At 42.5% G+C, this 15,451-nt stretch overlaps 1 protein-coding gene across 3 annotated transcripts in view; it reads left to right on the top strand.

Annotated features, from left to right (window-relative positions):
- Positions 1-15,451, top strand: part of ESR1 (estrogen receptor 1) — a 354,777-nt gene that overhangs the window by 88,244 nt on the left and 251,082 nt on the right. Inside the window, exons 1-2 of one of the 3 annotated variants that reach the window (XM_019735444.3) lie at positions 12,720-12,851; positions 14,845-15,369. In XM_019735444.3, the coding sequence (XP_019591003.3) occupies positions 14,915-15,369 (455 nt within the window). In that variant the 5' untranslated portion in view covers positions 12,720-12,851; positions 14,845-14,914. Of the gene's footprint in view, positions 1-12,719; positions 12,852-14,495; positions 14,599-14,844; positions 15,370-15,451 lie in introns of those variants that run through there. The other 2 variants (XM_019735445.3, XM_019735446.3) reach the window with 2 other exon arrangements.

Genomic DNA, 15,451 nt, shown 5'->3' with positions numbered 1-15,451 from the left:
TCGAGGGACTACCCCTGGGACATTGCTTGGACTGAAACTTTTTCTTGTGAGCTGGGTTCCTGACACAGGGCCCCTCACGGAAGATGCTTGTCGTGTAGTTTGTGAGGTGAGACCCTGTAGGGGTGGAGTGTGGGGACAGAGTCCCAGAGAGCAATTCCAGGCTCTCGGCCTCCCATGGAAAGGTGCTGGCTCGGGTAGTAGATGGCCGTCAGCTGTGACTAGTCGGCCATCAGCTGTAACCAGTTAGCCATTAGCCACTAATATAACTACTGTGGCTACGCTAGCAGGTTGGTTGTTGGTTGGTTGGCAGAGAAGGAGACAGCAGATTGCTCATGGTGTGGAGCCTGCTTCCTGTATCTCCAGCCCACCCCCTATTTAGAGCTCCATTGGTGTTCCTTTTTGGCCTCACCATATCCTGCATTCTTGTGCGGGGAGTGGGAGCTGAGACCCTGCATTACAAGCATTTACTGTGACTTTAAATTTGTCCTATGGGGTCAGTTGTTTCCCCGGATGAAATACAAAGCAGATCTCAAGACTTTCTGGTAACTTCCAAGTGATAAAGGACTAGCCACTAGTCGATATAACCAGTCCAATGTAAATATCGAATCATATGAATTTCATGTATTATCACATCTTCATCTCTTTCCCAAGTCAGGCCTCAAAGAAGTTTACTGCCTGCAGTGGGAGAGGGGGCAGCTGGCCTCTTTTTCCTTCAATCAAATGTATTCCTCTTTGTATTCATCTTACCAGCTGAATTTCTGATCCCTACAGGGTGGAAATGGATGGGTCAGGAGGAGAGCAAAGGGGCAGGAAATACTGTGGTTAGCCAGTGTTATACTTTCTGGATCTGGCAGGTGCTTCTCTCTTTCTGAAGTTTATTTCTGGGCTCTTTTGCTACACTCTCTGTGTCCAGCTCAGGGGATCTTCAACCTGTGAATCCCTCCAGACAGATAAGATCACATCCTCTGGCTGGTTATGGATGGTCCCTCATCAGCCTCAGGAATCAGCAATGTCTTGCTATTGAGGTCACCTGTCTCCCACACCCGCTCCATACTTTGCCTCCACAAGCCCAATCCCAACACAGCCATCTTTTCTTGCTTGCCATCATAGGAGTGAGCTAGGATCTCTTATCCTTAAGATTTCCAGGTGGATTCGATACAGGAGGACACGGTGTCTGTCAGTTCTCAGCAGACATTTACCAAGTCTTCTGGCAGTTTTGTTGAGGCGTCTTTCCTTGGGCTTGGGATGGGTGTGGGCATGTCCTCACTCTTCCACCTGAGGTAGAGGGGAATGCACAGCAAATGACTCTCCCAGGATCCTCGCATATCTCAAATTCTGATCCTATTATACCTTTGATTTGTGAGAGGGAAAAGTGAAATCCCCATTGCTACTTTGCCATCTTCCTCCCCCCGCCCCCAAATCCTGCGTGATGGCCTTGGACTTCACTTTGGATTGTGATCAAATCTAGTATTTAGGGGTCTCAACGCAACACTGGGATTAATGGCTCCATTTTAACATTCTCTTTACACACACAGACACACACACACACACACACACACTCACTTGCCTAGATAACCATGGCTCAGCTTTTTTAACCTAGTGACCATCAAATCACTTAATTCAGTTAATAAAATGAATGAAATGAGAAGGCCAATCTTTCTACCTTCGGGAATCTCCATGGTGTCATCCTGAATTGATTCCTGAACTTAGTCTCTACCTTCAAGGAGTTTGTAATATTATTTGGCAAATTGGTTTTATGATGGAAATTTCTGGACATGAATAAAAGACTGTATAAAGTTGGAGATCAAGAGATTTCCCAAAAGTAACGATATAAACAGGAAATGCTATTAAATGATCACAAGGGGTTTGTGGTGATTGAGTAGATCTGGTCATGAATGGAGACAGCACTTCCAACTAAGGTGTCCTGCAGCAGGGTGTGTGGTACTGGGGACGGGGTGGTCTTGAATGTGCTCTGTTCCTACCTCTTTACTGTGGATCTGTGGTCACTGGGCCACATGTTACAGAATTCCTGGGGGTCATGAAGAGGAGACGTCCATACTGTGGATGGAACTGGGACTCAGGAGCTCAGAGGAGACTCAGTGTAATTAGCATAAAGAGTATCTTGAATTGTTAGGGCAGGGCTAAGACACTGGAAACGTGGATTTCAGGGCATCTGCTGATCAGAACGTGTCCTTTTGCTCTGTAGTTCTTAAGGAATGAATATTGTTCTGTATTTCTGATAGTAGTGAACACCTAGTAACTTCTGTATGCCTCAAAATAATAGTAACATGTTGAAAAAACTTTTTATCTACTAGACAACAAGTTGGAGTAATTTCATTCATTCATTCATTCATTCATTCATTCATTCATTCTCTTCCAGTATACTTACTGAACACCAAATATGTGCCAGACAGTGTGCTAGGGGCCCTTAAGGTTCTCAAAGGCTAGTAAGAAACACAACACTAAAATAATATGTGTAATTTCAAAGTGATAACTCCTGTAATAGCAGATTGCCTACCACTCTCCATGGAGAATTAAATCTACTTGATTAAGTGGTTAACTTTAGAACCATGTGCTTGTAATATAAAAACACATTTAAAAAATATTAGGGGAATAAGCTGTTACCCTTAATGACAGGCTATTTAATTGTCTCTTAATTGATTTCTAAAAATTCGGAATAGAGTGTACTTAACTGTGGAAAGAACTCTTAGTATAAAACCTCCTTTGATGTCTATGTTATGAATCACAAAACTTACAACTATATAACAATAGGTTTTTTTCCTAATATAAAAACAACTATTTGGCTTCTTTTGTACAAATGAAAAATTAGAAATAAATATAAAACCCCTACCAGAGGGTAAGGGGGCAGGAGGGTAGTAGATGAGGGTAAAGGGGATCAAATATATGGTGATGGAAGGAGAACTGACTCTGGGTGGTGAACACACAATGGAATTTATAGATGATGTAACACAGAATTGTTCACCTGAAATCTATGTAACTTTACTAACAATTGTCACCCCAATAAACTTTAATTAAAAAAATAATGAAACCTCATCTTTCCGTTAAAAATGTGTTTGAAGGTCACAATCATTGTTTGTTTTCCTGTCTTTTATTGAAACCCACAATCTCTAAATCCTGTGGTTATATCTACTGATATGGCATAAATAGAAAGACTGAAAGATGTGGTTAAGGAAAATTGGCTGATCTGTAGTTTCAACTTTATTGATAATTTTGTACAAAAGGGGATTTGAAATTACACTGTAGGCACATTTGCCGTTTGAGTCCCAAATATTTCAGTTGTATATCAAAGCATCTTAATAACTGACATTTGACAGTCTGGTACAAAATATATGTGTTTTACTTTTATGAAAGTTGCAGTCCTTTTCTTGACACGACAGCCACAATTTTGTCAATAATCTACCGCTTATTTACAGAGGTTTACCTGATGATATTTACTTGTGCTGTACAATGCCTCAGTGGGAGCAATGAAAGTTGGTTTGCAATGGATCTGAAAACATTGTAAAATAGTAAAAACTGGCATTTCAACAATTCATTCCAAAACACACTGGAGTTATAAGTGAGTTTCTGTTTTTCAAGTTTACATAGCTTGCTTCTGGTGTTAATGTTCTACTCCACACCTAACGAGCCACTATACATGGTTATTTTGTATCCCCAGGGAAACAGTCCCGATTTGTACCAAATTTCAATGATGTTGTGTTAAGCAAACTGTTACTTTGGAATGGACGTAAACAAGCCTTCAACAGCAGCTCTTTATTTCACCTGAAACCTGCGGGTCCCAGAACTCTGCCCTTTATCACACTTTCTGTTACTTTTAATGTATTATTAGCTTGTACTTCTGGAAAAATCATGGTGGAAACTGGCAAGAGACATGTGCATTTCTTACATCATTGCCTTTAATTTTTGCAACAACCCTTTGAGGTAGGAATTGTCCCGACTTTATAGATCTCAAAGACTTTAACTTGTCCAACCCAGCCTCTAGCTGGTAGAGCTGGTATTCAAACTAAAACATGAAAACATGCTCAGCCTTGATCACAGTAAGAAAGTTTGAATTTAAAGTGCATGGAGATACAAGTTTGAGAAACATCAACAAGCTTAAAGCCCTACCATATTTGTGAGGGTGTGGGAATTCAAACTGTACAGCTACTATCGAGGGCATTTTGGCAACATCTGCTATGATCTTGCAGGTATTTACTCCTGTTAGAATTGACTTATGTACAAGGCTACTAATTGTAACATTCTTGATAAATGCAAAAGATTGGCAGAAACTTAATTGCTGTTAATGGGGGAACTGATGAAATAAATTATGTTTCCTCCACACAATGGACTACTATGCAGTCATAAAAAGTGAGGAAGATATTTATGTAGCAAAATAGAAAGATATCTAAGATAGATTGTTAATGAAAACAAAAAACATGGCAAAAAAACAGGGTACATGTTGCTATTTTTTTAAAAAAAGGATGTGGGGGGGAGAGAGAGAGAGAGAGAGAGAGAGAGAGAGAGAGAGAGAGAGAGAGAGAGAGAGAGAGAGAGAGAGAGAGAGAGAAGGGAAAGGAAGGGAAGAGAGTGAGTCCTATATGCATGGAGTATCTTTGGAAGAAAACTTAAAAACTGGTAACATCTGTTGCCTCGAGAGAGAAGAAATTGGTGGGTGGCAGGGAGAGGTGGGAGATGATTTTCTCAGTATGGCTTTGGAAATATCTTTTTTTTTCCCTTTACCTTTTTTTTTAAAAAATTACTTTCAGGTGCACAAAACAAAGTAATAGTCAGACGTTTATCATTTATATCCCTCACACTGTGTCAACCCCTCTCCCCCATCCACTATCCCTCTGACATCGCACACAGCCATTACATTTCCAGGAAATATCTTTTGAAGTTTAAAAATACAAACTGTATTATACACTTAAAAATAAATGACATAAAATTTTTAAATGAAATAGAATCTGTAAAGCATATGGAAATGCTCAATTAGCAGCCAACAGGATTCACCTTAGGCCTCTGGTGAGGTTTAGAGACATTACTAAGAAAGTAACTCCAGAAAAAGGATGTTTTTGGGTGATTTGGTTGTTGTCAAACCAATCTGAAAGAAAAGTCTCCAGAATTGATGATCATGAACATACTGCACTGCCTGGGAGGGAGCAGAAATAAGCCTCCCCACCAACCCAACTTGAACCCTAGTTACCCCACTGAAATTGAGGCCTGAGGAGGTTGTGTTGAAGAAGTGTCAGTAACTGGGGCTGTTGAAAACAGAGCCTGAGGGAGTTGTAAGACAGAACAAATTGCCTGCCTCCGCACTTTTTTTTTCCCCCTGCTGTGAGTTTTGATCAGAATTCTGGGTCTCATTGTGTGTTCACCACCCAGAGTCAGTTCGCCTTCCATCACCATATATTTGATCCCCTTTACCCTATTCTACCACAATGTGATATATAGATGATGTATTATAGAATTGTACATTTGAAACCTATGTAATTTTACTAACCATTGTCATTCCAATAAATTTAATTAAAAAAAAAAAGAGAATTCTAGGTCTCAGTGTGGTGACCCATGTTGATTGGGGCTGGCCTGCAAAGACCTCAGAGAAGAGACAGTTTTGACAGTAGATTAGAAAGTGGTGAGAGTATTAAGAACAGGAAATTGAGAAGGACAGAGTGGAGAAAAGGGAAAAAAGTTACAATGTGTACAATTTAGCCATTTATTAGCATTTGGCTTAAAAGGTTGCATAATGATTTTTTTCTTTGTATTCAAGGTACAAAAAGCTGCTGGCAAATGTCACTAAACGTAATGTCTTTATTTGAAAATCAACCAAGTTTGTCACTAAATTCCTCTGAGTCTTTGAGTGTTTATTATGTTGTTCGAATAATTTTTCCAGTTCTCTTAAAGGGCTATGGTTTTTAGGAATGCTAGAACTTTTTGATCATAGAGTAGTTTCCTTGATGAGTATGATAGCAAAATGGAAATGTGCTTTAATGTCTTTCAGATTAGAGTCTCTTAGAAATAGAAATGTATCAAATAAAATAATGATTTGAGAATGTGGAAATGTCCTGTGTTTTTCAAAGATTTGAGGATTTTTAAGACTCTAAAAATAGCTCACTGAGCCACCAAGATTATATCTTAATTTGATTATGCTGATCATGGTAAACACTAAAAGAAGAAAGAATGCAGTGTCCACATGGAAAGACTGGGTGTGGGGTAGAGAGAACGATGTGCCCTATACTTGGAGACCCAGATTCTAGTCCAGTGGAACTGGACTAGACCTTTAGCAAGTATGATGTTTGGCAAGTCTTCTATGCCTTTCTGGACCTCAGTTTCTTTATAAATACAATGAAAAGATTTGACTCGGCAACCCATAACAGGGCCATCAATTCTAATAGCTCATTATGAGATAAGAAATCTGAGTTGTTCTAGAAAAAGTGAATCTGTTTCCAATTTTTCCTCTAAATTCTGGTTCTGAATTCTAGCCATTACATTCACTCTTTTTGTGTGGAGTTACCGAGGAAGTCAGTTTAGCAATGCAAATATGGTATCTGATAGGGGTTTAAACATTCACTCTGCAAATTGTATGTATTAGAGGCTAACTATGCATTACGTATTGTACTAAGCAATGAACTTGTGACTTGGAAAAACACAGTTCCTATGTGCCTCTTTTCAATTTATAGGTCAGTGGGAGATTACAGAGAAATACACAGGAAATTCCAACAGCATGATAAGAGCTATAACTGAGGATTTTTAGGAAGCTATAGGCACTCATAGGCACCCACGAGGAAATCAAGGAAACATTCCTGGTGGCTGTGATGTCTCAAGGGAGATTGAAAGGATGGGTAGGAGGAAATCAGATTAAAAGGTATGAGTGAATCAGGTAGAGTGGATCACACATGTAAACATTTGGACTCAGAGTCCAGAGGGTTTGAGGAACTTGAAAGTAATTCAATATGTTAGGAGTACAGTACCTGTGGGTGAGGGGTGGGAACTGTGGGAGACTGAGAATAATAACTTAAGTTCCTTGATCTTGAGATAGATTTTTCTTCCTGCAGTGTGGAGGAATACATAGGGGAAGAAAAAGACTGGAGGCACATCTTGGGAGAGAAGATAGTGGCCTAAAAATAATAATGATGATGAGAAAAAGAAGTAGACTCAAATGAGATCAAGGAAACAGAAAGAATAGAAAGATTTGTGATACATCAAATATAGGGACTGAGAAAGAGGGCCAAGGCTGAAGGCTGTAGTTTTTTGGCTTGCGCAATTCCATGAATGGCAATGCCACCTGCTGAGATAGGAAACAGAGGGAAGAGTAGGTCTGGGGAAACAATAACTTAATTTTGGACAAGTTAAACTTCAAATGGCTAATGCATAGTAGGTGCTCAATAAATATTTACTGAATGAATGACCATGCAAGTAAAAATGTCTAGTGGGTCCTGGAAATGTGGATCTCCTGGTCAGCGAAAAGATCTTGGTTGCATACTTCTATTTTTAAGTCTTCAGTTTACAGATGAAACTTAGAACCGTGGGAGTGGTTGAGGTCATTCAGAGGAAGAAACGTAGAGGAGACAAGCAGGGTTTGGGGCTAAATGCAGAAGGATGCTGACACCTGAGGGCACACAGAGGCAGAGTTTCTGTCAGAAGAGGCTGAGTAGGAGGGGCTATTAACATAGGACTAAACACTAAACCCTTAGAGGTAAGCTCTTTGAGGGCAGAGGTATTTGGTTTGTTTATTTTGGGGTGCCTTTGAAGAGACTTGCGTCTCTTCAAAATTCTTCTGTTGAAGCCCTAACCCCCAATGTGACTATATCTGGAGACTGGGCCTTTAGGAGGTAATTAAGGTTAAGTGAGTTCATAGGGTACAGCCCTGATCCAATACAATAGACCTTGTAAGAAGAGAGAGCATTCCCTACTGTGTGAGAACACAGGGAGAAGGCAGCTGTCTGAAAGCCAGAAAGTGACTCCTCAGTAGAACTTGACCCTGCAGGCACTCTGGTCTTGGACTTCCAGCCTCCAGGTCTGTGAGAAAATCAGCTTCTGTTGTTGAAAGCACCCAGTCCACAGTATTTTGTTATGGCAGCCTGAACTAACTAAGATGGCCCGAACAGTTGGAAATAGTCCTGGTAAATAGTAGGTAATCAATATTTTTTTGAATGACTTGAATAAATGAGTCATTACTTGGCATGCTTATCAATATATCACTTCCTTGAGACAGCGTGATTGTAATTGAGGGGGTTGGGGGAAGGGAGGAGCTCTGGCTAGCATGAGGCCCTGGGTGGGGAGGGAAAGTCGGGTAGAAAGTCGGAGGAAGCTGGTTATCCAGATGAGTGTGGTAACAAAATAGGAAGAAAGGCCGTAAGAAGCTCAAAATGTACTACAAATCTCTTTTTTCTTTTTTCTTTACCATTTGACTAGGGTTGATTCTGAAATTGGGCAAGGTTCTTGGTTAATTACTAGGGGTGTGTGTGTGTGTGTGTGTGTGTGTGTAAAGGCCCTCCTTAACATTAGATAGGACTATTGGAATCCATGTGAATTTAGACACAATCTGGATATGGCTCTTCACAGAGAAATAATACTTGAAGCCGGCACTGAGATTCCTCAAGTAAACAACAGATAAAGGGAGGAAGAGGGACACGGTGTAATAATAATTGGAATAATTGGAATTCTTTTATCACTCATGGCACTTGTAGTGAAAGTACTTTCTGAATTGTCTTCTGCTGCCTGCAGTATAGTTCTGACATATTTTAAAAAACGTTTTCCAAGAAAACGTTAAGATGAAATTTACTCAATTCTAAATAAATCTGAATCACTCATTGTTTCATAAGAAAGAGTAGCCATCTTGCTTGCCATCCAAAAATTCAAACTATCTCCATCAAGTTCTGGGTAGGAAGCCAGGAAATGGCAGGTCCCAGGTTTTGTGAAAGTAAGGTTCTTGGGTTTCGTTCTTGGCTTATATATCATTAAAAAAAAGTTTTTATGGAGTAAAGGTGGGAAGAAAAGGCTGTGAAAGAATCTGATTCCACTTAGCTTCTCATTAACTTATATCTTTGCAAGTTTATGTAACACTTGATTGTATAAAGCCTGTTCTAATTATAAAGGTACAATTCTGTGGTTAAAGGAACCTACTCCAGGGCGAGGGGTCTGCCTGAGAGAAGGATGGCTCTACACTTTGATGTCCTGGCAAAACCAGAAGCCCAACACCTGGCTGGGGGTGCCATTGGTTGGACGTGGGGTCTGTGTGCTCCAGTTTGTAATAGGTCATGGGCACATTCTCAGCCAGGAGACAGCATCCATCCATTGTGACAGAAATCTCAGAACAGTGGTTGCCTATACAGGTTAGGGGTCAACGAGAATGGGCTTGAGGGGAACTTTTTTGAAGTGATGGAAATACTCTATGATTTCACTGAGCTGATTGTTACGTGGGCATATCCAGCTAGCCAAACTCGTCAAACTGTGCCTGGAAGATACGCTTGCTTCACCCCATATAAATTTTACCTCATAAAACAAAATCAAACGTCAGTTGAAAAAAGTCTACGAGCTAATCAAAAGCCCTTAAAACAAGTAGGCTGACTATTTTAAAAATCCACAGCAACTTAAAAGTCTTCGTTTTTCTTCCACTTCAGAGGAAAATGGATGGTGTCAAATAAATGCGCAAAGGCAAGCTCCCAAACAGCGCATTTCTAATAAAAATAATGACCAGTTTGAACATAGCTAGACTTTCATGTCTCAGAGTGAAAGAACCATTTCTAGTAGTATAAGCTATTTTGGAAACAGTTCCACATTTATTTTCTTTCGTGTTTCTGTTGGAGGGATAATGTTTTTGTAAATGTAAAAAGCTTTTAATGGAGCTACAGAAGAAACTATGTTTGGTCATAGTATTATCTGGTTATGAACTAAAAATTCAGAGCTTTCTTGTGAATCATGCTGCCAAAAATTGCATGCTTAATCCTCGAGATTGCATGAAATTGAATTTTGACTTTATGGTCTCAGTCAGAATGAGGATACTAAGATAATCTTTTAGCAAAAACACTTTTGAAAATGGTAGAACATTACATGGAAAGTTAGCTTTTGGAGATGGTTATCCAGATGGATGTAATATTATTTTATCCTTTTAAGTAGCTGGATTAATGAATTAGCCAATCATCCATGACCTAATATGAGCAGGCCCAGTGCCAAGTACTCAAAGAATCCCCAAATAACGGTATGCACACCCTGTCCTTAAGGAGCTCCTGAGCAGGATGAGGGGATGACAAATATAATAATAACTCAAATTCAAAGAAGAATGTAATAAATGCTTGAGAAATTCCATTGGAGTTCAGAACAGAGGAAATGCCTTTGGAATAAGGAAGCGTTGTAGATGTGGTGGTGTTTGGGCTGGGCCTTAAAACATGACACGCTTTCCCCTGACAAGTCAGCAAAGTGGTGGTCGTAGGCAGAAAGAACATCATCAGGAAAGTTTTGAGGGCTTGGAGTCTCATGTTTGTGTTTGATTGAAGCATAAGCTACACGTGGAGCAGATACACTGGACAGGATGTAGTTATGGAAAAAGAAGAGGCCTGGAGCTCCTGGGGAAGTACCATCTGGGTGAAGGGTGGAGTTGGTGATGAGAAGATGGATCCTGAAGGAGTGAAAACTGAGGAAGTCAAAGGCAGCAGGATCTAGGAAGAAGTAGGGGGAGGGAAGAGGCAGAGGTTACAAGGAGGCTCCTACAACAGGGAAGGTGATGAGGGGCTGAAGGAGGGTGATAGAGGAGGAAGGACAAGGGAGAGAGGGCAAAGCTAGAATACTCAGGAATAAGGAAGGCAAGAGAAAGACAACCCTCAAAGAAGACTCCCAGACTGTAATCTGGGCAACTGGAGGGACAGAGCTGCTGTTCATAGGCCGGGTGTGTTGAGAGCGACACCATGTTGGGGTGGGGGGGAGAATGATGAATCACCGTGAACAAGCTAGCATCGCCCAGGAGACTGCTAGAAAAGTGAGTCTGGAGATACACTCAGCAGTGGAATTAGAGAAGTAGACTTGACCTTTCTTCACCTGTCAGTACCGTGTGTCACGGCGGGGGGTAAGCATGTGCAGCCTGACAGTGTAGACGGGGGGAGGAGAGAGAGGGGAGCCAGACTGTGAGGTACTAGAAGCACTAGAAGAAAATTGGCAAGGTGCAGTATCCTTTCCCAGCCAGTGTCACCAAGCCTGGAAGACAAATCTTACCAAGAAGAGGAAAGAGACTGATGGAGAGAAAATGTGCAAGAAAACTGCCTTTACTGGATTAACTTTGATTATTAGTCTCAAAATACTCAAAGGTCTATAAAGAGATAGCCAGGCTTCTTATTCTCCCTATGCTCCAGGAAAATATTTGGAGATATTCCTTCTCTTTCTTCCTTCTTTTTCTTCTCTCTTTCCTTCCCTTCTTTTCCCTTCCCTTCCCTGTCCTCCCATCCTTGCACATTCTTGTTTATTTTGGACTGGCGTAGACATCGGTGGCCACTGTTGACCGAAAAGAGGAGTCAGATTCCCACTGTCACCTATAAGAGAATTGTCTTTATTTTTCATTATTTCACTTATTGCTGATTGTAAATGGAGATCTGTGCTCCAGTATTGCACAGATATTGGGTCTTTCATGGCACGAAATATTTATTTGCAATATGACATCATTAACATTTTTGTAACTTTTTAAATATAACTTTTTACTTCTTTCTTTGTACTGGTCTCAAGAGCCACTCATAAATCTCTCTGTAACTGCATAGGGTCCCAGGGCCAGGGACCGGCCACTCCTGGCATTGTGATTAGTCATTTAATACCCAAGGCAATGACTAATGTCTGGCAACGAAGCCTCCGCTAGGAGTCATGTGTCCTGGGACCCTGGGCTAGGGCACACTGGGAACACCTTATTGCTGGGTGTTAGTACCAGAGTCAAGACAAAAGTTGAGGACCAGGTAGATCCACATGGGCACCACCAGGACACAAGAGACCCCTCCCCATGATCAATGCTGGTCCAATCAGAAAGACTAAAATGAGTTTAAAACAAAGGTACCTACCTTTGTCTTATCTTCATACCTCAGCTTTTAATAATATATATATTTTCATGTGTTTACAGAAAGCAGTCAGCTGAGCTATTCGTGGAAAGATTTGTGGGTTTGGTTAACGACGTGGAGGAGTATTACATTTCAGCTGGAAACACATCCCTAGAATGCCAAAACATTTATTCCAAAGTTTGGTTTCCTGGTGCAATCGGAGGCACGGCAATAGTGTGTCTAGTATGTCCGTTCAGAGACTGGAGGCTGGGGCCAAAGCATCTGATCCAAGTGTATCCCAGAAGGCTTTTATTGTTAAATTATATTCTTCAGGAAAAACCACCCATGTCACATTTTTAAAACTTGATATCCACACACTTTTGACTGGCATTCTCTTTTAACCATAAGCCTATGATTTACAGCAAGCCTGTTTTCTCTCTTGCTTCAGATGGCAGCGGAAAGCATGGGTCACTTTCTGGGCTCCACGGATAAGGAGCAAAGGGGACTGGAGTTTTGCTTCTCCCCAAGAACGCTGACTCTGACTGTGCCACCCTGCTCTCCACGGGGAGACAGAAAGCTTCTCACTCCCCACTGCCATTCATCCAGCTCTGTGCAGCAGCCCAGCTGCTGTGTCTGCCGGGAGGGGCTGCCAAGTGCCCTGCCTACTGGCTGCTTCCCGAATCCCTGCCATTCCACACACAAACACATCCACACACGCTCAGCCTTGCTCACACACGGAACCACACGCACATGCGAGCACATTCTTCCTTTCATTCTCACTGTCTCAGCTCTTGACTTCTACGAGCCCATGGAACCTTTCTGGAAAGACGTTCTTGATCCAACAGGGTAGGATTGTTTTGATTTCTCTATCTGTAGCTTTAGCATTTTGAGAAAGCAACTTACCTTTCTGGCCAGTGTCTGTATCCTAGCAGGGAGATGAAGATTTGCTGTTTTCCATGTTTCTTTCTTTCTTTTTTCTTGGGTGTGTATATGTGTGTGTGTGTGCATCTCCTTTTGCTTTCAGACTTATAGCATACTTGGTGTAATTTATATATAATTTGGCAGGTTCAGATTTTTAAGAGCCCTATGAAGTGCTTTTGCATGTGTTTAAAAAAGACATTTGAAAATTGGAAGTGTGATTTATGGAAATGAAATCATCTGCAAAAAAAATTGCTTTGGAAAGTAATGGTTGCTGGCCATAAAGAGAAATATCTGTGATTCACCTAATGTGGTTTTAACCCTTTCTTTGCTTACAAATCTATAGTTATTCATGCTAAGTTCAGTTTTGGCTTCAAATAAAATCAGTTACATCTGCATATGTTTCTCAAATGGTCTGTCTGTCTTATAAGAATTAGGTAAAATGTGCATTTATTAGTATAAAAATATCCAAAATATTACTATTAGTAACAGTAACCTTGGCTTTTATATATGCCACAAATATTTTTCCAGGTACTCTGTTGGGAGTTTGGGGTAGCAGTTAAAGCAAAGTATTAATGGTTGCATCAATTGGTCATTTCAGAATCTATCAGGCAAAGGAAGTTTACTAAAAAGTCTAAACTATTCAAGATTATGGGTACATAATATATTCCCCATGTCTTTGGTGTCTCTCTGTGTGTGTGTGTTTAGCTTTTAATTCAATTCAAAACTTTTTTCAATTCCTTTTTTATCTGGCTTTTGATTCTGCATATCCTAGCCCACTGTGAACTGAGAAGGTCCAATTGTAGGATTAAAGAACAGAAATGTATCATTGCAGTTTAAAATTTGTTGGTTAGACCAACAGTGTAACATAATTGCCAAAGATGTGGTTAATGACCTGAAGTTACATTTTGTATGAAAAGGTCACATTTCATATTCAGTTTTCTGAAGTCTTAGTTGCATAACAGGTGGAAGGCACGGACACCCGTGTGCCCCTACCCAGAGGTTTTTGTGAATCATCATTCACATCAGAATTCCTAATTGGAGCAAATACTGTGGTCCAACCCAAACATACAAATCAGGCTGGGAGAATCGTACCAGGTCATGGCTGAAAGGGACCACTTTGGGAGAATCTGCAAAAGGGAACTCAGGTCCAGCAGCATTCTCCTGATTGCAAATACAGCTCTTCCTATGCGAACATCTTGAATCTCAGCCCTCCCCACCCCACCCCCCAAATGCCTCCTACCTATTGTATCCCTGTAGCTGCTAAACATAGCTGTCTGTAGCTGGCTGCATATGCAACCGCACACCCCATTCTATCTCCGTATCTCAGAGTCGTCCTCCCCAGGGTCATTCTATGTACACACTACATATTTCCAGCCAACAAGAAGAGTGAATCAAATAGTAAGGGAGACAAACAGAGATAGATTGGAGCCTGGCACCGGGTGCATAAGGCAGCACGTTAGAGAAAGCCCGTCCCTGGATGAATCTTCCCAGTTCATTTAAAACCCGGTCTTCCCTGGGCCACCTTTAGAAGTTCCCTCTGAGCCCCCGCCCTCCTGCTGTGAAATTCAGCCTCCATCTAGCAGCGGCAAGTAAAGTTCAGGGAAGCTGCTCTTTGGGATCGCTCCAAGATGAGTTGCGCCTGGAGTGATGTTTAAGCCAATGTCAGCGCAAGGTAACAGCCCTTGGCCGGCGTCCAGCACCTTTGTAATGCATATGAGTCCGGGAGACCCGTACTTAAAGTTGGAGACCGGGAGCCTGGGAAGTTGGCAGAGCGCGCTCGCGCCAGGGTGCACTTGCTCGGTGGAGTCTGGCCGCCCGGCTCCCGGAACGAGCTGTCTCTCAGGACAGGGCCAGAGCTCGCATCACGGCGGGACGTGCGCCGTGCCGCCTCTAACCACCGGTTGTGCTCTTCTTTCAGGTGGCCGGTTGGCTGCTGAGCTTCGGGCCGTGTAGGGAGACAGTTTGCACCTTGCCCGCGGCCACTGACCATGACCATGACCCTTCACACCAAGGCGTCCGGAATGGCTCTGCTGCACCAGATCCAAGGGAACGAGCTGGAGCCCCTGACCCGCCAGCAGCTCAAGATCCCCCTGGAGCGACCCCTGGGCGAGGTGTACATGGACAGCAGCAAGCCTGCCGTCTACACCTACCCCGAGGGCGCCGCGTACGACTTCAACGCCACGGCCGCTGCCTCTGCGCCGGTCTACGGCCAGTCTGGCCTCGCCTACGGCCCGGGGTCGGAGGCGGCAGCGTACGGCGCCCACAGCCTGGGGGGCTTCCCGCCGCTCAACAGCGTGTCGCCGAACCCACTGGTGCTCCTGCACCAGCCGCCACCGGAACTCTCGTCCTTCCTGCACCCCCACGGTCAGCAGGTGCCCTATTACCTGGAGAACGAGCCGAACGGCTATGCAGTGCACGAGGCCGGCCCTCCCACGTTCTACAGGTACTGGCGCTGTCCGCGGAGCCACGTCGGGGTGGCCGCGGCGCAACTGGTGGGCGGGAGCGAGCGGGAGCCAGGGGGTGGC

This window comes from Rhinolophus sinicus, chromosome 2 (assembly GCF_057876585.1).
Source record: "Rhinolophus sinicus isolate RSI-liver-muscle chromosome 2, RSI-T2T, whole genome shotgun sequence".
Taxonomy (NCBI): Eukaryota; Metazoa; Chordata; class Mammalia; order Chiroptera; family Rhinolophidae; genus Rhinolophus; species Rhinolophus sinicus.
This window is presented reverse-complemented; position numbering and strand designations above follow the sequence as displayed.